The following is a 27,450-nucleotide window of genomic DNA, read 5'->3' as shown; positions in this document are numbered from 1 at the left end:
CGAAACGAAGCGCCTACGTAGCGCTCTCCTTCTTCTCTTATGAGACCGAACCGTTGAGGACGACGTCTCGCCGAACCGTTCGTCTCGTTCGATCGGTTCATCACATTTCACATCGCGACTCTTCTCGTCCTCATCTCGTTCTCTCTGCTCCTCTTTCTTTTTGTTCTCTTCCCGCCCTTCCTCGCTCGTTCTCATAGATCTCTATTCATATTTGCTTCTTTCTCGATCTTCATATTTATTGTCCGTTTATTCTTCCTTCTTGTTTTCTTTTTCTTTTCTTTGGGCACGATAAGGTTTCGGCGTCACAGTAAAACGAATGCAGTTCACGCTCCGGGTGGTAGTGCTAGTGCTTGTGGTGTCGGTGCTAAAGTGGTGGGTGCTGGTTGTTCGGTGTCGTCAATAGTGTCGGTGGTTGATGGTGACTGGTGAGAACGAATCTCGCCCTTAGGGTTCTTTCGCTTTTACTCGCTAGAAGAGGAGAGACCGAGATCGTCGAATGGCGTCCTACAGGAGCTACGTAAGTACTACTCTACGTGCTCGAGAGCTTTTTGCATACACGATGGATACTTCGTTTATGCGAAGTTGTACAGTGTACCTAGTGCGTGGGTACTCGTGTAGCTGCGCGAAAACCGTGGCTGCGATCAATGATTTAGGGGATCCACGGGGTGAATGTAATTTTACCGGTGGTTAATTGGAAAGTTCGTTTCGGCCGGAGCGAAGCGTTGTTTACCCGGCCCCGGTGCCTTCATTAAATCGACGCTGTACGCGAAACGATGCGACACGAAGTTATAATTGGTGTTCCGCTGTGTCATCGCAGGAGACGAATTTTCGAGAACGCGATGCTGAAAAAGAACCAACGGAACCGGGATAGATACCCCGCCATGACGAGACACGTTCACCCTACCGTTATCAAGCGATGTGGACACCAGGGTAGCCAGAAAACAATCAACTCTCTACTATCTGATTGAAACTTGCGTTTTAGTATTGATCTTGATGACCGACATGATTGCTAATGTTCATTTTATCGCGTACACATTATCTTCTATAAGTATTGAAACAAGTAATTCCAATACGATATAGTTCATTACATAGTAAATCTATTTAGCATTTAAATAATCGAACTCCATAATTTAAATCATAAGAGTCTGACACAGATAATCGATCTCGTTGAGCTTGTAGAAGACAAACATGCTGGTCTCTTTCTTTAATCCACTTGACGCGAAGGGTCGAGATGATGTTTGGTATTTATTTCGCTTGGCCCGGATATTAATTCGTTCATTATTGGTCTCACTTCGGACGTGAGCTATTCTTGATCTGGCTGTCGACAGTATCGTTCGTCCGGTCTGTTGTTGAACTGACCGATTTTCTTGACGATTCGTTGAGTTACAAAACGTTTGTACGTTATATCACATTCAAAAATCATTGAAATCGAAGAGCTGGACTTTTATCTGCAATTTTATCAACTAACTTGGAAGTATTTATGATAAATGAGTATTCTGGACGTATCTAGTCAGCGGATGTCGACCTGATGGTCGCAGTTCGCGCGCAATCTGAACACAGACTAGCCGCGTTTTAATTACGAGATGTAAATGAGGATCCATTAACGTTATCGTCCAGAGGCCGTGGACACGCACGAACTGCTGTTTTACACGTTCCTATGTTTAGCAAATGTATATCAAATTTAAGACTGCTCGTATCGCTACTCATGTCGATGACACGTCCACTGTTTCTTTCCATGGATGAAGTTCGCTCGCACGTGTTACATATATTCGCGCTCGAAGAGTCGAAAACGCTGGCCTCCCTGTTACAGTAGATACAAAGACTATTGGACAGTGTCCAATAAATTCATGCCGCGTGAATTCATCTTATTGCACGTGTTCATCAAGAATGCGGCTGTGCGCCGAGTTTTTCAGTTTTTCTTAGCAATGATAACAATATTTCTAACATAAAATTTAGTGCAATATACAGGGTGGACCACAGCCGTTCTACTACAACAGAATGATCTAAGCTGATCTCACTGCGTGAACCACTCTGAATTATGTTATGATTTTATACACAGTCTATAATCACTATAATATATTATTCTACAATGCATATTCTGAAATTCAAATTTTGAAATACACAGTTCCATATACTGCAGTCTTCTTAATTTATTCCGTGATAAAAAATGTAATTTTATCTCCGTTCAGATAATCTCACTAATAGTTGTAGAATAAAAATGTGAGTTATAGACCGGCAGACCCATTCGTAAACTATCAGTAGACTCTGCAGTAGATACAGAGTGCGTGGTCAGACGTGGATCGTCGTAAGCCGACAATAATACATAGACCGGGCTGAGCGCAGCCAGGTCCGGGAGGAGTAAACATTTACCGTAGGAACTCGGACTCAGAGCACGAACGAATTCCGGGTGCGCACCTCTCGGAAACGCGTTCATAGGGCTCAGGTCGGCTGTGTTGTGGCTAGCAAAATTAGCTGGGTCTTCCCCAGACGACGACGACGCCGACGTCGCCTGTCTGCCGGCGGCGCGGCGCTCTGCCGCAGCCTTTCCGCTATGCCTACGCCACGAATACGAATACGGCCGCGTTGCAACACGCATCGGACGCGATATACGCGGGGTGTAATTTCGCCAACTAGCGCATGGCTTAAAGTTCTTATGGCTAATTTTTTTTTTACAGTCACATTTTTCTTGAATATATTTGTTAGCACACAGTTGATTTATCAATTTTAGTAAGTAAGAAGGTTTCTGACAATAGAATCTTTTTCTGAAATTGTTTTTTACCTGTTCACTTGAAGTACATAGTATGTACGAAATAAATAGCAATTCTGTGAATTTCAAGTTATCGGATTAATTATTCAATCTTTTAAATGTAATCATGTGCAAAGTACCGCAGAATGCGCGACTTTCCTCTGAGAAAATCTTCCATGTCTTTCACTTTTTTTCCAACCGCTGTTATATCTTGTATATAAGCATAACCACCGCATGTAAAATTGGAGGTGACGGTCTTTCTTACTTTCAATCACTTTGAAAATATGAGTCGAACGCTGCATATACCTATTTGGTGTCAAGTTTCAAAGAAAGCTGTCAGGCCAAACGATCGCCCTCTCTTCCGAGGTTTTCGTTGCGAAGCCTGATAAAGAATATCCCCGGACATTTCAGCCGACAGCTTTAAGAAAGCTCTCGGGGGAACGATCAGTTCTGGTCTCGTCCGATAGGTTTCTTTAGACACGGGGAGCTGATCCAGGAGGAGTACGAAATATTCTATCGTTTTGAAACTTTCTAAAGTGAGAAGTGGTCAAAGAGGATGAATCTTGATGCTGGGTTTTACCACTGGCTTGAAACTCGAAACCGAAATTTATCAACTTGGTAGTTGCTTTCCCTCGGCGCGTGTTTTTCTTGTTGAAATGAATCTAAGTATCCGCTCACTACTTCTTATAAACTCTTTTATGAATTATGTACAATTTTATGTTTAGCTTTTTTAAATTTTATGTTTAGCTTTTTTATGCTCGACATAAAATTGTTTCATTTTTTTTCATTTAATAACGTCGAGACTAGTTCCTTTTTCCATACTCCAAACGTTCACGAAGTTTGGCTGGTACAATTGAACGTAGCACTTTTTTGATCGAATCTATTCCAAACTTTGTCATCTAATTGTAAACGTGACATTTAATTGCGTGGAACGGTGACTTCAGTGGAATTATTTTACGTAATAACGACAATTTCGTCGCACGACGAACATCTCTGTAACTCTTTAAGTACACGATGCAAGATACGTTGCCGGCGACGCGATGGTACCAAATGATAAATTTAGCCGCTGCACAACGTGTTTGCGTTCCACTTCCTAGATGTGAAATCGAACAAGTTGGTTTTTAAGCTTCCGTCCCCTGACATCTGCTCGTACGATGAAGTTTTGAGCAAACTTCAAATATCCGAGTCGTCCACCTCGTAAGCGGAATCCCAGAATAAAAATATTTAATGGAGAATTCGTCTATGCTTGTCTATATTAATTTTGCTACGTTTTCACAAGTATGTACCATCTAAATTGCATAATTAAAATATTTAAATGAGGCTATGCGTAATTTGGAAGTAGGTTGAATTCGTGAAGAAGATATGAAGAGTGGGATAAAGAGCGAAAGGGGTTGATATGGCTCGTGTTGAAGATAGAGAAAAAGATTTAATGGCTCTCTTGAATATTTCAAGACAGGTTGTTGCCACGGCAAAACGTTACTGCGGGACGATTTAATTGAGCGTTCTCCTCTTACCCTCTCAACGCAGCCGACGCGCAGCCCCTTTGGAGAAACGTCAACTGGAAATGCATATGCAGCGCTATGCACCTGATGCAGACTGTTATTAAATAGAGCTCCTCAAATCGCTTCGACGTTTGCGAGATTTGTTCCTCGAGTATGGTTAAAATTACAGCGTATAAAACGATGCGAGATGCACTCTCAGTGAGCGAAATTCGTATGAACGCACATACATGCACTCTGCCTTCAGCATTGATTCTTTCTGTGATTTCTCAATAATCACGTTAGCAGTAACATGCGACGTTTGTTTTCAACAACTTGAAGTGCACTCGACTGTCTTTTTATTGCTTCAATTGTGAGTGCACTTTTTGTTATTTTTTAATCTATTCGTAGCTGGTGGTTTACTATCATTTTTTCTCCAAGTTATTCATTACTTCGTACTACAAACTCAGAATACTTAATTCCTTATACAAAAATAATTTGATTCTCTTCAAAATGATTTTATGAAATCTAAATCTTTGTTTGTAATTTTTTCGTGTAAACTGGAAAATGAGGAAAAATTGAAAACGGTTTATTCATCGATGCTCGCCTCAAAATGGATTTAGTTTATTTGGAACATCACGTGAAAATAAATACAAACATTTATCTGTAATTATTAGCGTCAAATAGTAGTTTGTCACACGACCTTCCCGGCATACGGCGGTCTTGTAAATTCCACGGGATGGGATGAAATGTGTGCGATTGGGATCAGGCGCGGGTTATCGGAAACACCTGTATCCGATGCCAGTGTCGGGGCATCAAATGTGGATGCGACCTGACTCGTTAGTCGGTTATGCATCGTCGGTGTTCAACATGAGCACAAAGCACTGGCCAAATACTGGTTAGCCTCTCGGCGAACATAATTTATTGCCGCGGCGTGGCGCAATGAAAAGCCCGGGCATTATCGCGATGCCGCTTTTATCACGAGCCCTTCTCTATCTCCCTCTCCTATTATTAGCGTGCAATTTGTCGCTAGCTAAGTCCGTGAATGAGCTTAGAGCTTAGAGCATTAAGGGATGAATATACTCTCAGAAAAGGTAGTTCGTTTCGTTTGTTAAGTTTATTGACCAGAAATTAGAAATTTACTCAGCAATCTGTTGAACCCCAGGTTTAGAATCAAATGTAATAATTCTTGAACTCAAGTAGATACCAATGATCAAAACAGGGTAACACCAGGAATACTAGGGATACGATGAGTAGATAGAGCCATGTGTCAAAATGAGTAAGAACGTTTTTTAGAAGATAAGTTTGAGTCCCAGCTGACTGTATCAAAAGTGATAAGTCAGTTCCTTATCTAACAAATCCAATCTTTTATGAAACTGAACTAAAGATTTTTTTAGAACCTTTTGACAGTCACAAAAGGTAATAACCATTTAATAAGTAAAATCAATAAGTTTTTAAAATTTAAAAGCCACAAATTATTCCAAGGACGTTATTTTTAAACAGGAAACTAGATATTTCGATGTTTATCATTTTATATATACAGAAGACATCAGTGTAAAAATGTTCAAGTAAATAAGAGACGTCCGGTGTTTGATTCGTCGTCCTGTTTTCCGAGTCGAGGAAGCATGCTTTTTTTCAGGAAGCATCGTTTTAAATCTGTATTGTTTGAGAACGCTTGGTGAGTCCCGTGGCACTATAGAAAATATCGTTTTCTCTTCCTTCCGTTTGCTCGCCGGCGTCCCTCTTCGGTTTTCTCGTCCGGTTATTTCACTTTCTCCATCTTCTCGTACGTGCTCAATCGCTGCCGCCGCGCCGGTGGAAACTCCAGAGGGAGCATGGACGTAGACCTCGCGGCTATATTTAAACGGATCCGTAGACATCGCCTCGAGTTTCCTTTTTTTGACATGCCGAGTAGCATCTGGCGGTCCGTTTCGAAAAACCGCAACGACTATGACAGGACTGGGTACTTATGGAAATCGCGGAAACTCCATAGAGAAAACGCGAACGAAAGAAGAACGAAAGAAGAACGACGCGATTTTCCCGTTGTACAGCTTTGAACATCACGGCCAGCTGCCGGAGAATTGATAGTCTCATTTAATCTCTCAGACATATTGTTTACGATGGTCATCCAAATTCAGCTGCATAAATTCAATCGATTATTTTATGAATCTAATATTCATAGAGAAGTAGTAATAACGATTTAAGTGCGATAAGATAGGACGTCAATGTTACAATAAAAAATTGGCTAGATATATGGATTTACAGGAATACTCATATTTTGTCTGGTTTTTAGTAAAATAGAGTGAAAAGCAACAAAATGTTATCGAAAAATGTTAATAAAGTCACGTGACTACTTTAGCCTCTCAATAAATTAAACGCAATTGTGGCAAAGCTCATTGTGCATTGTGTACACTGTAGAATTTATTTCGTATAGATAAATACACTATGCTAACTAAAATAGGTTCGTAATAATTTCAGTAACCTCATCATGTATTACGTTATGTACATTTGACTATTGCCACAGGATATTGAAATTACTCTTTTCAAACAAACGAAAATAAACATTCAAATACAGTGTTACGTTCCACGCGTGCGAAGTTAATATGTATTTAAAAACTGGCTAGCGCACGCTGCTGGCGCGTGTGTGTTATACGTACACGAGAACGTTTCACGTCGACTTTATTCGTGAAATCGAATTGACGGGAGGCAACGTGGCATCGGCCAGCGAAACAGACGTTCGAAAACGGTGGCGGAAGCAGCTTTCAAACGTAGTCGTTGACTTGTTAGTGACGGCCAATATTTGCCAACAGAAACGACAACAACGCAGTCCGCAAACACAGCTGATCTCGCAGATCAATTGTCCGCATTGAAATCAATTTTGAGGCTCGGTTCTTTATGGATGCACGGCTGTATGCTGTGCCAAATCGGTAAATCGTCTCGTGTTTGTAGTAATCGATTTTCGCAGCTCTTTTCCTTTATTCTTAAAACGAGTTAAAAGATATAGATATAGTAAGCTCATTCAATGTTTGCACAACATAATACATGCAGTGTATATAAAATAAAATACATTGATAGAATACGATAGTGAAATCCTTAGAATGCAATATATGATACATTTTGAAAGTAAAATGCAGAAGCACAATGATATTGCCTATGTGTATAAATAGTTCTCATTTTCTTTGTATTCAAAAAAAGGTCCACACTGGAGCTCCATTAAAGCAAAGTGCACTTCTATTTATATGCAGATTCTTCAGAACGCCGCGCTAGAGACATTCAATCTTTCATTTCACTCTCGGAGTCTTCGCTTAGTGTTAATTAAACGCCGGTCGTTGTCATAAAATAAGTAGTCTAAACTCTAAACTGAAAGTCGTATGCGAGGATCGCCAATTAAAATGAGTACATTCATTCAATTCACTGGCTTTATTCACACTCGTTAATCAGTCCGATGGAATAAATTCGTTCAGTTCAATTACGAACAATACGGATTATACTTGATTCGTAAAATGCAATAATTTATGCACTAATAATAACGCTCATAAATACTAGGAAATTAGAACATCCGTGATTCGACTCATGATTAGGTGCCAAAGGGATTTTAGTTCTCCCAAAGAGATGCAATTATGACATATAAATTATGGAAAATTGCCCTGATCATCAGGGTCGTGACGAGTGATTTATCAGTTCACGGCAGCATCAAGAGGCTCGTCTTTGAGTCTTCGGCCACAACTTCCGGTAACTTATACGGAACTTTTCCAATTACGCGGCGTACGTCATTACTGTTTCTTCGGTGAACCGTTTAGTTCTTGACATTCTCTCGTTGCCACTTCTGCGATGGAACGGCGGTGGTGAAAGCTTTTCATTGAAAGACTTTTACGTCTGGCCCAAGAGCCATCGCGACCGCGAGAAACTTCATTAAATATCTGCAGTTTCCAATTGCTTGCAATGCAATTTGTGACTGAAATTAATTGGACGATGCATTCGTCATGTTAGAATGTTCAGGGCATTTTCTTTAAATAGGAACAGTCAAACAGTCGGGGTGGAAATTATCAAAAATATGTTTTAACAAAAATTGTTTGATATAAAGGGGTACATTATTTGATACAAATATGTTTTAAACTAATACGATAATAAGAGAAATTTCAAGGCCATGTTAATTTTTTTTAAATGCGACTCTATATTTTTTAATCCACTGCTCTCACTTAAACAAAAAATCCTTAATGAGTAACATTGATGATAGACATGATTCTTGTTCCAGTTGAGCTCGAATATTTATTGTAACTATAAACTTAGGATATATGAGATAAAATGTCTATAACATGTCTTAGTTTCCTGTTATATCGCAGATGTGCTTGAATAAACAATACATCCAACTGTATCTTTAACAAGCGCATTTGGGTAGCATTAAGTTCGGCTAAAGTCTGAATAAGAATGGGCATTTCCACGATTAAAATTTATTTTCATTAAGAAAATAAATTCACATCGACAAGAAGAGATATTTTATTCGAGAATAGAATTAACGTTGTGCAAGAACGAAGATAAAGGAGAAACTGTAATCAAAGGTATATACGATTATTCTTGCCAACAGCTCAGCGATACATGCGGATACGTACACGTGTCAGGCGAAATACCCAGAGAAAGAAAGACCAGAATTGTTTCTCGAATTCAGGCATCGAATACTAAAAAACATTGGCCTGCGTCCAACGACTGAAGCGTAGAATAACAACTGGTAATGGATCGTCGAAACGGCCTAATAGGCATTCTCTAATCTAAACACGAACGGACATTATCGTTTTCTTCAATCGCTATTTTTCCTCACACTTGCTGTTTCTGTACTATTCTCATTAAAAAAAATTTTGGCTAAACGTAACAAATTAGCATATATGCAAATCTACAACGTTCAGAAATATATCCAGTAAAATGTATGAGACCATAAAATTTTTATCTCCCTTTTTCACATTTCAAGTGTTTTTATTTAATTTCATATTTTCGTAGTAATTAAAAACTCCTTACTAGCCTATTTATGTTACTTTATTGCTGTTTTCCAATGTTAAAAATGCACGTACCAAGAAAACTACTATATGTATGCGACTGTTGACTGAATCACGACGTTATGGCGTCAGAGTGGCAATAAATATCCTGCGGGCGTTTAAAAACTCATTGAACTCGTTGAAATAATTTTGTCAGCCGTCCAGGCTTAAGAACGAGAGACCCATGTATTTTCTTTGAACGAATAATACCGAGTTAGGTAGGTACCTAAATTGAATTTCCTGCCTTCCCGATTCCATTTCCTCGATGTTCTCGAGCTCGTAAAACGAAGCATTACTTCCGACGTATTAATTCGCGCGCGGTCGGAAGTGAGAATGGAATCTCCGGCTGAGATCATTTCCGCAAAGATGTCACGAAATTTCTCTATGGTTGACCACAGGATTATCCTTCGTTAACTATATGTGACAAATTACTCCCCTTTTTCATCCTTTCCTGACACTCCAGCGAATCTACTTAAATTGAACACACAGACTAGTGTATCTATAAAGTGGAATACTTTCTGAAGATGATATTGAATTAGTTTCGTAGAAAAGTATCATGAAGTCATAACTCATCGATTTCTTAAAGAACTTTTTCTCAATCTATCTAGAAGGACCTAGTGGAAAAATTTTTCCTTCCTCTCTACAATTCGTTGAATTCACATTTATGGTGTAAGAACGCAATTGAATTTTGTGAAAAGTAAAATTGGCGTGCAAGTTGACGAATTACATACATGCGGCAACGATTTAAAATTATTGAGGAAAAAGTTAATAAAGATTTTACACTATAAAATAGAAAAATAGCGATTTGTTAATTCATAGACGGAGAACAAAACAAATTCTGTAGAAAAAAGCAGAATAAATATAAAAGGTTGGCTTCATATCAAATAACGTGACGGTTTGTTGCGAAAAAAGCGATGTCTGTCCGGAATAGAAGATAGATTTGATATACATATTACATATGTGATAGTTAGATGAAACTGTGATGGGAGTCGGCTATCTGAACGCACGCGTTTACGTGTTCTAATAACAATTTCAACCGTGTGACGTGCGTTCACGTAGCACAGCAATATTAAATTTGCAATTACTTTCGCATATTTGCGTACACGACTGTTCGTGTACCAATGAATGAGCTTTTAACTTTTTATATTGCTTTTCTGTGCCACTGTACTAAAAGGTAATTTGATAAAACAAAATACGTGTCGTCGATTAGAACAATAGGGTTGCATTCCGCTTCTGTGAGTTGTACATACATAGCTTTGTAAATAATGTTCCAAGTATCATGGAAAGCTGCTTTACAATGCACAGAATGTAGAGGTAAAACACGTAGTTTGTCGTATATCTCATAATACAGCAACGAACTTCCATCATTGCCATAAATAGTAGTTTTATTCTTAGATCTCTTTTCAACACATAGTTTCGTCATTCCTTGTACCGCCTCATGCTGTTCGTTTTTATTTATATCCATTGATATTTTTGAAAGCGTCAGGTATCGACGTCGTTTTGTCAATTCAAGAAAACGTTTAGGTTCGTTTCTCAGTACTCGTGACAACTCGGTGGCAGATCGTAAATTATAATAATGCGTCCAGTCGACGGAGGTTAAATCAGATTGACACTCTTCAATTAGTCGGCCTCCTCCTCAAGTACCTATCGGGTGCTCACATCCTCATAAGAAGTGTAAGAATTGCACGGCTCTCATACGTACAAATACAATTCTTGCTTGTTAACGGTCGTAAAGAATAAAATGCATATTGCCACCTCCTGTTCATAAGATCATATCTCGGCGGATCTGTGCAACCAAATGTAAAACTAAACTATCTACCAAAGTGACAGGTTTGAGAAGAATTTAAAAAAATCTGAGATAAAATAACAAGTAGCAAGCTTTTAACTATGATTTTAATTCGAACTTTATTTAGCATTCATTTGAATCAATCGAGTTCTATCCTATCTTATTTCATTGTGACTGCTCGTCAGGATTTAAAATCTGTAGCTTGTCAAGTAGGCCGAGAATCATTTTGGATAGCTTTCCATTATTTTGTAACATAAGCTATATTTTGTCTAATTAAATATTCATACGTCGTACTTCTCCATAATAGAGAAAATACTTAATGGTCGCTTCGAATAATAAAAATGCTCCAAAGTCGAAAACAATTATCCACTTGATGCTTGGTTCTTTATGCGCGGCGGTTTCTGCTCGGGAATATTCAATTACAGGAAAAGTCGGGCGAGGCTTTCGGCCGTGAAACAAAAGTCGGCTCGCGGCGGATAAAACGAATCACGCGAGCACGTGCGTGTGTATGTGTGAAGAACAGAAGCGGTTCGTGACCAGACGATTTATCTATCGATAAAAGCGGGATCAAAGGTGAAAAGTTGGCGTGTAGGGCCGGGTATACGGACGGCCAGGCTGTAAACAGCCATTTTTATGGACGATAAAGCAATATCGAAAGATTTCCCGGTCGAGCTGCTTTCAATTCGGCCTAGCCAATCGAAAGCTTTTCGCAACGCCAACGAAATATCGAGAATCGGGGAGCTAAATCGGGGATGGAAGGATAGAAGCAGCTGAGTCCCGGCTGCGTTCCTGCTTAAGAGGGAGATATGTAGAACGAGACTCGCCTGACGGATTAGCCGACGGACAGTGGAGCACCGATGCATCGTTTACCGATTCGAGATAAATTGACTGTTTCGCTTGATTTTCGTCGTCCGTAAGCGTACAGACCACGCAGGGGCCATTTGTATCAATTCTCCACTTTGTGCAATTTCCTTTTTTCCTTCCACTTCCGAGATCACCTACCGTTTTCTTCCGACCCCTGTTGCTCGCTGTATCGATTCCCTTACTGCTCGCAGTTCTTCGAAGGGTCTGTTCGCTCGTAAAGAGGCTACGAATTGTCATTCAACTGGCTAGAACTCATTCTTCTTTTTGGACTTTTCTACGCGATCTAACGGCCATTCAATTGCGATCGTTCCTGCTTTTCTTCATCTCTATTTTCTTCCTTCGAACAGACTCACCGAGTCATCGAAGAGTTTTTAAATCCTGTTAATGAAAATAGTGGCTTATCGCGTGTCTGCCATGACTATTCATCGTCCCAGTGCCATTCTCGAAATCTTTGACAGAACGATAAATTGTCTTTACCAATGAAACCCGAAGTTTCGAACACGTTGCGCGCTAACAGCACGTTTCGCGAATAGAAATCAGTAAGCGTTCTCGACAGGCGACGATATATTTCATAGAAGTATTCATATTCGTAGAAGTCCTTGACTGTCGGTTTTCTATTTTTGGTTTTTTATTTCAATTTTGAATGACACGAGATTAACAAGTAATAACGAATAGAAGACGCTGCGTATTCTAAACATTTTAAATTAGAAAATTTATGGAACAAAATCTCGGGCAGCTGATCGTTTAAAAAAGTTTCTAGTAAAAGTTCTATGAATACGCGATTCCGTGGTTTACCTCGGTCATCTAATAAACCACTGTAAAGTCGATAATGGATGTCGTAACAGGTTCTCGTTTCAATTCTTGGCAACCTATGCCTTCTGAATTTAGCTAAAGATTGTCGAGATTGCTTGCCAAAATGTTCGCAGCGACTTCTTGAACTAATATCGAAGTTCACCTGTGGAGACTTGGAGATGGAGCTCGAAACTATATACATATATGTATGTACACGTATATGTACGCGAATAGGATTCTAATGTAGATAACGTATCAGAAAACCCATAAATATCCCATAAAATCCATCATAGCTAACTAGGCATATCAGGAAAATGTTAATATCCTATTTTTACTATCAAATATTTATCTTCTCACAAGTTCTTAATTATAATTTTATTTAAAATAGTATTTCACAATGGAAAATTCACTTTATACGTCGATCAGTGTTATCGCTGCAGCCATGGTATTATTTAAGGAGCAACAAAGTCTGTAGTGCGTGACCACGATTTACATTAGTACTATGGGAACCAGAGAGCTATTAGTACGGAGGGGCCAGGTTTCGCGAATGAAAAGGCTCGTGAGGCGATAATAAGGCGTATATAAACGAGTCGAAAGGAGTTATCGTTTCCGGCCGTTTGCGACACTTCCGGTAAAAAGAATCGTTTTAGCGGTCTTAAGGAGCGGACCCTCGTAATTCCATTATCACCCCCGAATGGCATTAGCATAATAACGAACGGCACGTTTTAAAAGTTTTAGCACGCCCCTTCAAACTCTTTCTAATTCTCTTCCTGAGAGGGGACTCATCTTAACGTGATAGCACAATATGCCGGAGCTTTAGGATGTAATTGAATTTAAACTGGAATTATGGTCGAGCTTTCGCGTCGCTATCGCGCCGGCCTGCCCTCTGGTCTGGGTACATAAGGTTTCGACCAAACTCGCGAGGAAAACGCAAATTTGCAAACTCGAAGAGCGAAAATGCAACACCATATCGAGTATGTAAATGGTTACGAAAAGAGCACGGCAAAGGTTTTGGCGTACCACCCGTTATACGAGAAGGAAACAAGAAGGTTATTCCTCCCAGTCAGGTCAGGCCGTCTATTTCAAGCTTGGGGCAATTCGCCAAACTTATGTTAATTGTACGAATTATTATTTCTAGAGCTCGACCAATTGTGCATGGTACCATATTATTCTTATCCGGGTTGTACGAAGCTACTCGCCATCTAATTACTTTCTCCCAGCATACTATTTTTCTGAACGTACTTATGAAAAATGATTACAAGCTGAAACAATTTCTTACATAGTTGCTCAGTTATTAAATTACTCACTGAATCAACACTAAATCTACCAAATTGACTGTTTTAAATTTCCATACACCTAACTACTGTTCATGTTTAACTTTATTTTCAAGTTTGTAATTGAAATTATATAAAAATTTGGCGTCGTCTTTTATGAAAGTTAATTCATTCAGGGACAAACTGACTGTCATCTACGTTTAGTCACAAAAGCTGTAACTTCTTTCAAGGATCGACCATTTTGACCAGACACAGTAGGAACTATATGACATATCGGTAGGTTTAGTGTTCAAATTTTTGTAAAACCATTTTATTATTGTAGATTCTTAATGCATCATCTTCGAGTGCTTATCATACGTACTACACGCATTAGCTGTTTTTCGTTCGTTATTCCGGCTACCGGCCGTGTAACCGTTATCAGAGTTCAGCAATAAAACGCACTGTGACGCGATTCTATCTCGACCGAACGGGCATTCCGGCGTTGCGCAGGGCGACGCAGCGGCCGATGAACGGCGACGCATAAATCTGTCGCGAAAAAAGAAGTCGGGGTCCCCGCCTGCCGGTTCCCGATTTCGATCGGTAATTTTACTTTGAGAGCGGCTCGGGGCTTAAACCGTCGAGGTTCGATTGTTCCGCGACCTCGTGAAAGAACGTACGACGCGACGTTTCCGGCACACGCTCAAGCCCGTTCACCGATCGACTTCGATCGATCGTCGCGCGGTTAACGGTGCCGTGGACAAATGCGGTCCGATCACAAGAATCGAAAGGGAACTGATTGGACACACCGATTCGCCATTTCCAGGGTGACACTGGCGCCTACCGATCCAGATCTAACGTTGGCATCGCCGGGGGTACTTTCGGAAGAACGACCGCGTCGACGACCGCCGGTCTCCCCAGTTGCAGGAACAGCTACTCGATTGGTTCCGCTTCCGGCCGAGCCGCTGCCAAGGACCGAGTTTCCGGTTATGGGAATGCGTTCCTGAGAAAAGACAAACCCGAAGAGAAACCTACCTTCAAATATTCCAGTGAGTGCATTTCTTTATACGTTTGATATATAAATGTGTACATAGATATATGCATGTATACTGAATAATATCTGATAAGTTGGTACACGAATCCAATTAGTGGCCGAAAGATGCAAGTATCAATTTATCCGACACGTACAGTATATACATAATGTTAGATTTAGTAGTCGTGCAATATATATATACGCATATCTATAAAAGCGTCATATATTACAAGTACATTTGTTAAACATAGTATATTTACGGTACAATTAATATTTTACGCATACAAATATGAATATCGGTACGTAATTTTATATTAGAAAATAGATTTAAAGAATCTACATATTTGTTTCAGGTAGCAAAGATCCGGAGAAGAGCAAGCTGCATCCGAGCAGATCGTCGACGGAGGACATAGGAGCGAAGAGCCCGCTATCGAGTAGCAGATCCTCCCTGTTCGAGAAGTACTCGTATCCAGCTGCTAAAACTTCGGATAGACCCGGCTCCGTCTTGGACAGATATAACCGTGCCGCTTCCCGCGAAAAGAGCAGAGAGCCGGACGGAGTATCGCGTTACGGGTCCAACACGTATCCCGGATCAGGTCTGCCGCGGACCCATGGAAACGAGAGTAGAATCGAGAAGAAAGAGAGAGCTGATTATCCGCCGGTCGCGTACCGCGGACTACGTTCGAACTCCGGTAGGAGTTCTCGCGAGCCTAGTCCGGAAGTCAACGTCGGGAAAACAAACTCCTTCAGATATTCTCGGGCCCCCTCCTACGGTCGATCCAGCGCCAATTCTAGTAAGTAAATTCTGAACGTTTCTAAACATGATTTTTATCACATCATTATCAACAATCTATAAAGAGAAAAAGAACTGCTGTACTTGCAATATCATTGATACGAAGAAAAATAATGTATCGTAAAAAGAAATATTCAGTTGTTCTTATTTTTGATGGAAACATGGATTTTTTTCATGTTTTGCTCACTATATTATAAGATATAAGATTTCATAATTACGCAAGAATGAGTGCAACTGAATTTGAAGGGTTAATGTTATTAGTTGGGGCAAATATTTTTAAGCAATACCATATTAGAGAACCTGCTGCTGCTGAGCGTTTGTTAATGACATTAAGATGGAGATACTACGATTACCAATATTACTGTTAACAAATGTAAAGCAATATGAAATAATTTAGAATTACTTGATAGTATGTATGTATATGTCATACACACATGAAAATAAACCGAGAGGCCAAACAGCAGACTTGAAACAAAGCGATTGTGTGAAATAAAATGAATGGAGGACTAGCTTTTTTCTATCGGCATATGAGGGGGCGGAACTTGACAAATATTTTTTATTGTAATACCATAAAAAGATTGAACAAAAAGTTTCGTATAATTGCGTGCAACTTCATAATTTATATACAATTTATTTACTGCGGAAGTTAGACAGGATTCAATTTCTGAATTTAGAAATACAGTTACGTGAAACGCGATACTGGTAGGTAATAGTTGCGTTGTACCCGGGAGGATCGTAAAATAGTATACGTAGCACTTCACATGATATTTACAGCTATAAAGTTGCGCTTGCAGGCAAGGTGCTTCGCGCAAAACGGTGCCGTAATTTATACTAAATCAATTTGTGGAAGAGCAACCTCCATAGAATACTTCAGAACTTTAATTTTCATAACTTTCTATAAATCTATTAATAAAAATACTTTACCAAGGTAATAATAATAAATCTAAATAATAAAGAGAATCTGAAAATTCTGAAATATTTCCAGGTGCATCCGAATCAAGCTCGGCACCGATCTCCTCGAGATTCGGCTCACCAGCCGGTAGCAGGTTTATCTCATCGAGAAGTAGTAGTGATCGAGTTCCGACGGGCATAAGCTACTCCGGATCGGACAGGTTCCGATCTGCAGGTAGTAAGTCTATGCCAGCGAAGGACGAGACTGCCGTGAAATCGAAATTGGAAAAGAACGCCAGCCCTGAGACGCGTACGAATCCCGTGAAACCTAATGAATCAGAAGTCGAAGATACCGTTACGATGGTTACAAGAGGCACGTCTCCGAACCCACCGGCGTCTTCATCCTTTGTAAGAAACAGAAGAGCTGACATAGGTATCGCGAGTCAAAAAGAAGTTACGCGAGTACGAAAGAAAATGGAAACCAAGGATCAGGAGAATCAGTGCGACAGGGCTGAGGAAGGTACGAGGTTTTCACGATTCGGGGGTGGTGGACGAATCTCGGGGGCACCGTGGTCCACGTATTTAGACAAGTTCTCGTCGAATTCGAGCGGAAGTGGGATGTACGCGAGAGGTTTCAACGCGGGCAGCGCAACGAATTCCAGGGTAAACAGTTTCGCGTTCTCTAGGTCAAACGATTCCTCGAGGAACGATTCGAAGGTGTCGTCTAATTCTAGTCAAGAAATTCATAGCAATAGGAATCGGGAAGAGCAGAGCACCAAAGTGTTCGGTGGTTTGGGTGACGGTAAGAATAGTACCGATGCCTCGACCGCGAAAACAGATTCAAAAGGGTCTGCGAATAATGGGCTAAATAATACGAATCAACAAGAGATCATAGTACAAAATAGCGACAATGATACGTGCGCTGGTGGAAAGGCGGAAGGGAAGGAAAGTCGACTGGTGAGTTCTTCGATTCTGAAGAGGGACGAGACACCGCAGCGAGTTGGAACTGCCACCAAGTCAGACTCTCGAGAAAGCATTTCGAAATGTGAAGATCAACACAGTAGTAGGGAGAGCTCGCTGTCGAAAAGTGAGAGCAGCGGCCATAGGAGGCCGTCGATACCGAGATTAGGTCGTATAGCCACGAAGAACGAAAGTAAGTTCGCGAAGTCGTCATCGACGTCATCAATCAAGTCCGACGGATTACAGGAGAGAAGAGGTTCGACGCCTAAGTCTGATAGCAGTTCATTGTCGAAGCCTGATGAATCCTCTCGAATAGTTGAAGGTTACTGTCAGGAACAGAATGAGGAAGCCTCTTCCTCTGCGAAGAGCGATAACGTGTCGTCTGCAAAAGAATCTTTCAAAAGGTAGTTACTATTATTGTAGTTCATGAACTCAAATATTTTTATGCAAATACACCCTTAATTGTATTTGATTTCCGTAGTGTTTCTAATATTAACCATGTTCTATGTCCATATCGTATATATACTTCACACGTTTAAAAATTACTTGAACACTCAGGGTGATTCCCCTACTATGTATAAACGATGTTTTACAACACTACCTACACACAATTGACGCAAATGACCAAAACAAATGTAATATACTAGCCAAATGATGAAATCTATTTTTACTAACATTGAATCATTGATTAATCCCACACAGTTAGACTAATTCTACAGTACGATCATAAGTAATCTTTCATTACATATTGTTTCGTATCTTTTGGTTGTATAGTAGTCCAATTCATAGCCGGTCGACAACACCACAATTACGGAGCGGTTCTACGAAAAATCTTGCCCGTCAAATGACGCGGACCGACTCGTCAGACGGTTCCGCTGTAAATGTGCCAATTGGCAAATCGAAATCGTCGTCAGCCAGTTCGACGACGAGTCAGGGGGCAAAAATAAAGTCAACACCGCCACCGTCGTCAGGGAAGTCGACTTGCTCGAGCGCGTCCTCAGTGAATCTGAGGCAGGGCGGTTCACCGGACGCTCGTGGCAAACCACCTGTGCCGAAAAACGACGCTGCGGCGGGATCCATGTCGAAAGGCATCGTACCAGTCAAGTACGTGAACAAGGATTTCCGGAAGTCGACGTTGAACATGGAGAACGGTGATCCGTCGCAGTCGAAGTACAGTAGGAAGAAAAAGAATCAACAGAGGAGTGTATCCGTCAGCTCTCAAGATTCGCAATCCGAACCGAACTCTGAACCGGGCATTCATCGATCGGCCCTCCAGTCGGAATTGAGTTCCGGCTCCGTGAAATCGAACAGATCCAGGTTGAGAATACCATCCAGCGCGTCGTCGAGGAGTTTGAATAGAAGAAGCGAGTCGAACGGATCTTCAAGGCCTGAGAGATCCAAGAGTCACTCGAAATCACCTTCCGGCAGGAGAAGCAGGGAAGATGGAAGCTCGAGTTCTAGCGAGAACAGCGAATCGAATTCTTCGAACTCGTCGAGCAGCGACGAGGAGGATGACAATAAGCAAAAGAGATCGGGATTGAGGCGCCGTAAAAAACGAACGACCAAATCCCCTTTCTGCGAGAGGAAGGGTAAAATGAGCGCGGGATCATCGAAAACGAGCGTGTTAGCGTCGTCCGCCGACGAGATGTCTTTGACGACGGACAAACCGCCGAGACCGCCCTCGAGTCCGAGATCGAGGAGCGACCGTTCTGGAAAAACAGAGGAGGCGAAATCTTTCTTGATGCGGGCTCTCGCGCCGGTGACAAATCTTTTTAAGAACAAGCATCAAGACTCCAGCGAATCCGGTAAATCAGGTGGTGGTTGGCTGGATTCCAATGAGGAGAGCACAGACGCGAAGAAGTCGGAACAGAACGGGACCGCGTCTCTGACGAAGAGTTTCAGTATTACGAACTCGGAGAATAACGACGACAGAAGCAAGCAAACTTCGACGAGGATTAGGCGAAACTATTCCGGGGACAAGCCTTGGTGGATGGATCCGAACCCCGACAACGTCCCAGAAGGCGTCGAAACGGGCAGCGCGTACAACGACGACATCAGTCAAGAAACGACCGTCAGTGGCACTTTACCTGACGACGGTGAGTCAACGCTTCTAGTTTCTTTGTATCTGTCAACGGTTGCTTTTATCTCATGAGTTTCGATGACAGATTAAATAGTATTTTGTATACACGTGGGATCTGCGGTTGTTATCTTGAATTTATCAAAAATACAGTTTGAGTAAGATTTACAATTCGAAAAAGAATTATCTAGATAAATCGTAAGCCTACATTAGCAAGATTCAATGAATAATGACGTGTTTTAAACTATTTATCCAAATATATTGTACTACTTGCTTAACTATGATGACGAGGAAGATATAAATTAATAAGATCCGATTAGATAAACAATTTTCTTAATTGTTTGTTCGTAGGCAAATTTAAATATAAAATTTGGCGACAAGAATCCGAAGAACGTGCTTGGTGGCTAGATTCGAACGATAGCGGGGCTTCGGAAGACACGAGAAAACAATCAGTGACCAATGCTAGGCATGAATCAGGGGAGAAGAGTTGGTGGTTAGATTCCAATGACAGTGCGCTATTGGAGGAGAAGAGACCGTCATCGTCGTCGCTTTCGAGGCACGAATCGGGAGACAGAAATCGTTGGTTGAGAGATAGCGATAACGTCCTTTCAGAAGATGCAAAGAAATCGTCACCTTCAGTCTGGAGGCAAGATTCGGGCGAGAAAGCTTGGTGGTTGGATACAAATGACAATACACCGTCGGAAGAATCAAAGATGCAATCGTCCGTGAGTTCTCCCGCTTCGAAACGAGAAACGAGTCGATGCAGTACTCGTTCCAGCGAGCGTAGAAATCGGATCAAGCATCAGCAATCAGGGGAACGAGCATGGTGGATGAGCGACAACCCTGAAAACGTACCTGAAGGAGTCGAAATCATTCCTACGGCAATTCCTACGCAAGGCGGCAATAATTTCAATAACAACGAGGTGGACGATTGCCAGACGTACAGTTCGAGCGTGAACAAACTTAGGCACATCGAATCCGGCGAGAGGCCATGGTGGATGGATAGTTCGTCGAACGTACCCGACGGCGTTGTCAAGATTCCCGTCGACACGTCGAATAGCAACTCGGACTCGTCAGAGTCGTTCGAGAGGATCGATATTGGCGTCAACCCTGAACTTGAGATGTACGCGAAGAGAAGCCTCTCTAGATTCCCGATCGAGTTTCCGCCACCTCCGCCCGACGAACCACTTGGGGATCGCGCCAGTCCCGAAGGGGTAAAGTGATCGTATATCACGCATTATTCACTTAACGACCCTTAACTGATGAGATTATAACGCGATGCAACGCGACGATGCGACGTTGTCAATTTTTTATCCCTCTTGCATCTCAGCGATGACGAAATAAATTTGCTAACGTGATAAAGTTCTAGACTTTTAAATAAGAGAAATAATTAATTAATAGTCAATTCATGTGCATAAGTTTATTCGTCAACTGTAACTGTTATTTTGAAAGATAATTTCCCAGTAGAAGAAAATATTTAAATTCTACATATGTATGTTAATTCGTTTCAACGTTCTCTACTTTAAGAGATCTTGTACCTCTTCCAGGTAGAAAATCCGCCGGATCCACCGGACAATTATGGTGGTCGCGACTCGCCTTACGATAACGTGCAGACGATACCCCGAAGATCGTCGCCAAGGAAACGACCCTCCGCATTACCGTTGTTCATCGGCGAGCACACAAACATCGACGACTTGCTAGGCGACTCGACTACCCTATATCCCAGCCCCGTCTTGTCTCGCATCCGTAAACGTGAACGCATCGAGGAGGGTGAGTTTTCCGAACGAATTTAACGCGATTTACAATCGACCACGGACGCGCGAACGCTCACGTTACTGGAATTACTGATTGTGTGTGTCGAATACGACTGGTGTCGGATTTAGAATACATAGCTTGTGACTCGGCACGTTAACGAGAGGACAGTATTCCTTTGAAGGGAATCAAGGGGATCCTTCCTTTCAGGAATTGTCGTATGCATCGATGGTCGGGTGCCGAATCGTACATACGCTATTGAAAAGGGGAGCTGATACGATTATAATAGGGAGCAACGCGTGTGAACAGATTTTGCCGAATGTAATTTCCTTAACGATAGAAAATTTATGTTAGAGGGTTGCGAGCTATAATGAAACGTGGCCGTGAATAGTGGATCGTTGGATACGCTAGAAAATAATTTAGAAACGATTTATTACCTTATGTTCATATCATTGTCGTGTTCAGGTTCGGAAGATGAAAGTTCGGAGTGCGAGGAAATCGACGCCACTCAGGTGATCATCCACGACAGTACGCCGCAGACACCGGTGATACAACGACGTCATCAGTACGTTTCATATCGTTATCATTAATAATCGATCGTGAATTCCGAAACAATTGATTGTTGATTGTAATTAAGTAATTTTCTTCAGGGACAATGAGAGACCTCAACCTGATGGCTACATTCCGGTAAGTCTTTATTTGAAAGCTTTCTTTGTGCTGTAGACATCTTCAATCCTTCGAATATCAAGCCCCGTTAAGTTACTATCCAGTGCCTAAATAATTGAAAGATGTGGCTTTTCACGATTTGAGAGACATGTAGAAATATTTGTTTTTTTTTTTAACATTTCATCGTCTATTGATACCGCGTGGAAAAATAGACAGGCAGCTAAACTTTCTTCTGTAGTTTTCCACCACGCACTGGCCAAACGTGGCTGATCCTTCGCGCTCGCTATTGTCTGAAACTCTTTTCATGATCAGTGGGTGAAGGAAACCAGTGTATAGGTGACGGTATATGGGAAGACGCGTACTCGAAAAAAAGCTAGACGAACAAAGACGGGAGGGGGTTAGATGAGGCAACTAGGAAGAGTGGTAGTGTGCGCGACATTATTGTTTCTTATGAGGGATGCGCGAAGAGAGACCCTTCTTTACTGCAGACTCCCTTTTCTCTCCCCTTCTTTTTCCACTTCCGTTCTGTACGCAAAGTGCTGGCAACAAGGGAGCCTTCCTTTCATGCCATTTTCCCTTCGTTCGTAAGTTTTCTGATTCACGTCGGCAGCAGACACTTACACAAATACATGTAAAAATGTTAAGAGACTAACCAATTAATGAAATGAACTACAACTAATGAACACTTAGCCTCAACCTTAACTACTGCTGTCCGAGAAACATGAAAAGACGTTTCTTTTCCGATGTAGACACCTATTAGGAAAAGGTTTCCCAGAATTTTACCCCTAACATGTATTTTTACAAAAATAGACCAATTACCAAATCTAAGAGAATCACTAGTAACTTATATGGATATGGAAAGAGAAGGGAGTTTCGGTTTACGACAATAACAAAAGAGATGACAACTGCATAAAATAATAGCAACATAGACGAAAAATATTTTTATCGTCCGCAATCGTAGAGTCACTCATATTTTCTGGAAGCGCTGTATAGAATTTTATCGCTGCGGCAACACCTCGCACGAGGTACCACCCATTACGATTCTATGGGACCAGCAGCCCCTTTTGTGAGCTTGTCACCCTCGTGGGGTCTCGTAGTAGCGAGACAACAATGAGCACAGCCGCACTTACGGTTATGCTCTACACGCTGCGTCAGCTGATTATTTTTTCACCGCACAATTACCATCCCTGCTGTTTCATTTGGTTCCCCGTAACGGATTCTGTCTTTCTCTTTCCTCTGTTTTCATCCGGGAAAACCGACGAGACGGCCATCATCTGTGTACTTTGGCTATCTTCTCGGAGAATTGAAAAAGAGAGAAGTGTTGGAGCATTTCGAAAGAATTCGATGAACAATGAATCATTTCGGGGTACTGGACGAAGTTTGTTCGAAGACAATAATTGTTTTCTAACCAGATACAGAAGAACAAGTTTTTACAACGTATTTGTGTAGCTGTAGTTCAGGACGTCGTTGGTACAAGAGAAAATAAAGTATATTTTCTAATTTCTTTTCTCACGACGGCCTTAGATTATCTTTTAAAATTTATCAGTCTAGTTTGGTTTCTCTTCATATGGTTAGTTAACAAACTAATTTACTTTAAGGGAAAATAATTTTACAGAAAAAAATACACGCGAATTTTCACCAAATTATGTTTTTAAATAGTCCCGACCTCACTTTATAATGTCTGTAAAAGACGTACATATAAATAAGTTCCTGTCTACGAAACTATTAATACAAATTATTGGCAAATTCATTTAGAAAAATAAATGTGTGCACTTAGGTTTTATTTTAAATAGGAAGATACGGAGTTAATCTATCGTAGCAAATAAGGTGCTGATAAGATTCTCAAATTTCCTTTGATAAAAATATTGCCTAACAGATAGAACAACATTAATCCATTAGCTGAAGAGAAAGTGGCCTTGAAGCATTCTCAACGGTATTAATCTTTTGAAGTATTCTCAGTCAGAAAAAGCGAGACGAACAGCAATTATTGACATAGTAGTGAATTTGAAAGAAACTAATTTTAATTCAATCAGCCAGTCAGCTTGTCATAAAATCAGCTTAAAAGTATGAAATACGTATGTATTATTTTTCTTGTCATCTGGGGTGCTCTTTGTACATTTGTACACCGGATAAGAATAGGGAGGGGGTTAACCGCGTGGCGGCGCCACCGTCGGCTTAACGGCGACAGGTGTTCGCGACGTTCAGTGTCGCGGCGGCCGCTCGCGAGTTAAGGCACGTTGTTGGTTGTGTATTTTTTCATTGCGCGTTCTCTCTCTCTCCCTCCTGGTTTCACGGTATCGATCGCGGTATTTTTCGCTCGCGCGCGATCGTTCGGTGTGTGCATTTTGACGAGTGTCGGCATTAAATCGCGGCCGCGAGCAAAAGTGAGTGACGCGCGTTTCCGTGCGCGGGAAGCGCGCGTGTCGTTCGCGCTCACTCGAATCGAGTTTTTGTCGCGCAGACTCCGGTTACATTTACCATATATATGTATACGTTTCGTCCTTCGTGCACACCGGGTTCCTGGTTCGAAAACGACGCGAGGATCGTATCAAAGCCGAGGCTGGTCCATCGAATCGAGGGATGCCGTTCGATGATTGACCGGCCTGCGCCACAGGTAACGTGAAATTTGATCTGTCAATAGGATGTACGTTTGAAATTGACATTGCTGACGAACTATTACCTGGAGCACTTGCACGCGCCGGTATTAACGAACGAAAATTCTTTGTGTGCCGCAAAGACGTTCGAATCGATAATTTTGTGGAATGTCGAATATCTCGAAACCTCGACTGGTTCGGGCGGTCTACTCGACCGTGTTATTTACTTTAGAGGTTAGGCTAGTTATACAGTAATAGGTCCTGGTCTTTTTTCTAGCGTTCGCCTTTGTCACCATACTTTTCTCTTGTTATCCTTGTCTACATAAAGGTCTTTCAGTAGATTCTACGGACGGTTAACTATCATGATTCGACATAAGAAACGCATGAATACTTTTATATCCTTCTTCGCTAAAACTCTGAATTTCCATTCTAATTGAGAATGACGCTACAGAAATTATATCAAGGTTCATTTCGAATCCATGAATGAACGACTTTCAATCAAATTACTTCGAAAACAATCGGCCGGAGCTCGCATCGCTTACTACTTCGTTTCTGAGAATTGTAAAACATGATTTCTCAAGCGAGATTCTACGGCCTGAGGTGATTTACGTATCGTAATTGAAAAGTCCATTCACGTATAAAAAGCGATCAGGGAAAGTAACGAAGCGGCATCGGGATTGAATTATTTTCGATGCTGACATTCCGCGAGCGAAAACGTTGGCATCGGTTGTATCCTCGCTGTTTCCGCACTAGAACATCGGTCAACGATAGATTCGTCGATTCAGACGAGTTTGGAAATCCTCTTAGGCACGATCTTATGTTACGATTGCATCTTGATCGTGAATCTTTCGTCTGCTACAGGCACGATTACATTCGTGCCACGGCGCAGACTCGTTTTCCCTTCTGTCTCCCTCCCCCTCATTTCCTTTTATCCTTCACGTCATTTTACCCTTCTTTCTCCTTCCTTTCCTTCCTGTCGCTTCTATCCTCGTTCGTATTCTCCTCTTTCAACCAATGTCTCATTCTCTCGCTTGTTCGCCCTCGCTATTTCGCTTCTTATTCTTTATTCTCCATCTCTCTCGCTTTTTCTCTGCTGCGAGCAGCATCGAGCCGGTTCACAGAAGAGCTAGTCGTAGCCCATGCAATGGATGCAACCGGCAAGAACAATGCGAATACGAGAGGATGACAAGACCGGCTGGCATGCGTGGATAATTGACACTTCGTAAATTCATTCCAGTCCATCTCCAGTCACCTGAATCTATCTTGAACAATCGATAGGCAGAATATCAATCTCCTACTGACAAACGCGAGAATCGATATTGTTTCCGCGATTTTCTAGACGCCGAGTAAATATAACGCAATTTTGAAAGAGTCGTTGATCATCGTGTGTATGTACAGATATTTTGTATCATACGCCGAACGGAAGGTCAATGTTCATGTAATTTTCGTAAAAGAAATAGCTTTCGCGTGATAGATACCATATACAGTAGAGTCTCCATTATATGTACTAATTGGAGTTTAAGTATATATATCGTCCTTCTCAACAAAGTTAAAGGAATTCATTGTGTATGTATATGATAAGCTCTAAAACTAGTATATTTACATAAAGTGTTGTCATAGGGAACATACAATACGTATACTGTAGTAGGTAATGTACTATGTATAAGTAGTATACCATGTACTGTTCATATAACAGAATGTTCTCATAATGAAGATTCTACTGTGCAATTAGTCAAGGATGTCTGTTTTTAAATTTGAAACATTAAAAAAGTAAAAGCTTTTATGGGTACATGCGTTTTTAAAATTTAAATGAATGTACTGATAAATGTATAATTCCTGTTTTTCTAAATTGCTAATCTCTTCCTCGAATGTTGCTAAGAAAATGAACATAGTGGTGAATAAGTAATTTGCTTTTTAATCTCGTTGGCGAGGAGGGAGAAAACGGCTGGCGGTATGTCAGACCGTTCGTAACCTTGAGGATAAATGAAAATTACCTCTTCCGATTTTTCCACTTTCGGCTGAGAAGCCGACAAACGAGTGAAAGGAAAATCTAAAGGTCATCGACCGGTTGAAAACGACGCGGTTTCTGATTTACGTGGCCGTTAGAAGTCAAAGGTTGTTACAGTTTCAGCATTGTCATTTTCATACGTACAGATCATGAATGTGCATGTAAATATTAATAGACGTTTGCTCCGTTTTCAAGGTGCTAGCCTGGTCACGTGACTCTTCTAACATTTGTCGGTTCATTTCTGACGTTCACTGCTCCATTTTACCGATAAATCGGTAAGAATAGTACAAAATATGAATCTAAAAAGATTTTTCAATATAAGAGCGAGAAGTCGATTTTTTAAACCCATACTTTGCACTATTTTTGCCGGGTTATTCGTAAAACAGAGAAAAATACATCAAAAATTGACTAATAAATGTTAGAAAATTCATGTGACTATCCTAGCCCCTTAAACATTCTTACATCTACGAATGTTCATTTCTATGAAGGAGCACAATATACTTTTAATTGTTTGCACGTTAACGAGATTCACGTTACCAATAAAAAATGCAATTTCCAGATACACGTTTCGAACTGATTGATCGATGGAAGAGCGCGAAAAGCGTCGGAGACAGAGTAGCGCCGCTTTCCTTTCCCGTCACGAATCGTCGTCGTTCCTTTGACAAAAATAAATCGACAGTTTTCCACGGTAGCTCGCGCCTTTCTTTCTTCGTCGTCTTTCTTTTATTCTCAC

General features: G+C 41.1%; 1 protein-coding gene across 1 annotated transcript; it reads left to right on the top strand.

Moving 5' to 3' along the window:
• On the top strand, positions 1–27,445 carry LOC108632560 (serine/arginine repetitive matrix protein 2). Its single transcript, XM_026819780.1, has 10 exons — positions 1–517; positions 14,770–14,992; positions 15,330–15,770; positions 16,755–18,024; positions 18,395–19,716; positions 20,049–20,911; positions 21,245–21,467; positions 21,915–22,014; positions 22,100–22,136; positions 27,277–27,445. The coding sequence occupies exons 1-10, from the start codon at positions 497–499 to the stop codon at positions 27,292–27,294; spliced, it is 4,518 nt and encodes a 1,505-aa protein (XP_026675581.1). The 5' UTR covers positions 1–496; the 3' UTR covers positions 27,295–27,445.
• Positions 27,446–27,450: the final 5 nt, after the last annotated feature.

This window comes from Ceratina calcarata, unplaced genomic scaffold (assembly GCF_001652005.2).
Source record: "Ceratina calcarata isolate Rehan_Ccalc_2016 unplaced genomic scaffold, ASM165200v1 scaffold162, whole genome shotgun sequence".
In the NCBI taxonomy this organism is placed as follows: Eukaryota; Metazoa; Arthropoda; class Insecta; order Hymenoptera; family Apidae; genus Ceratina; species Ceratina calcarata.
The sequence above is the reverse complement of the archived record's forward strand: the minus strand, read 5'-3'. Positions and strand labels throughout refer to the sequence as shown.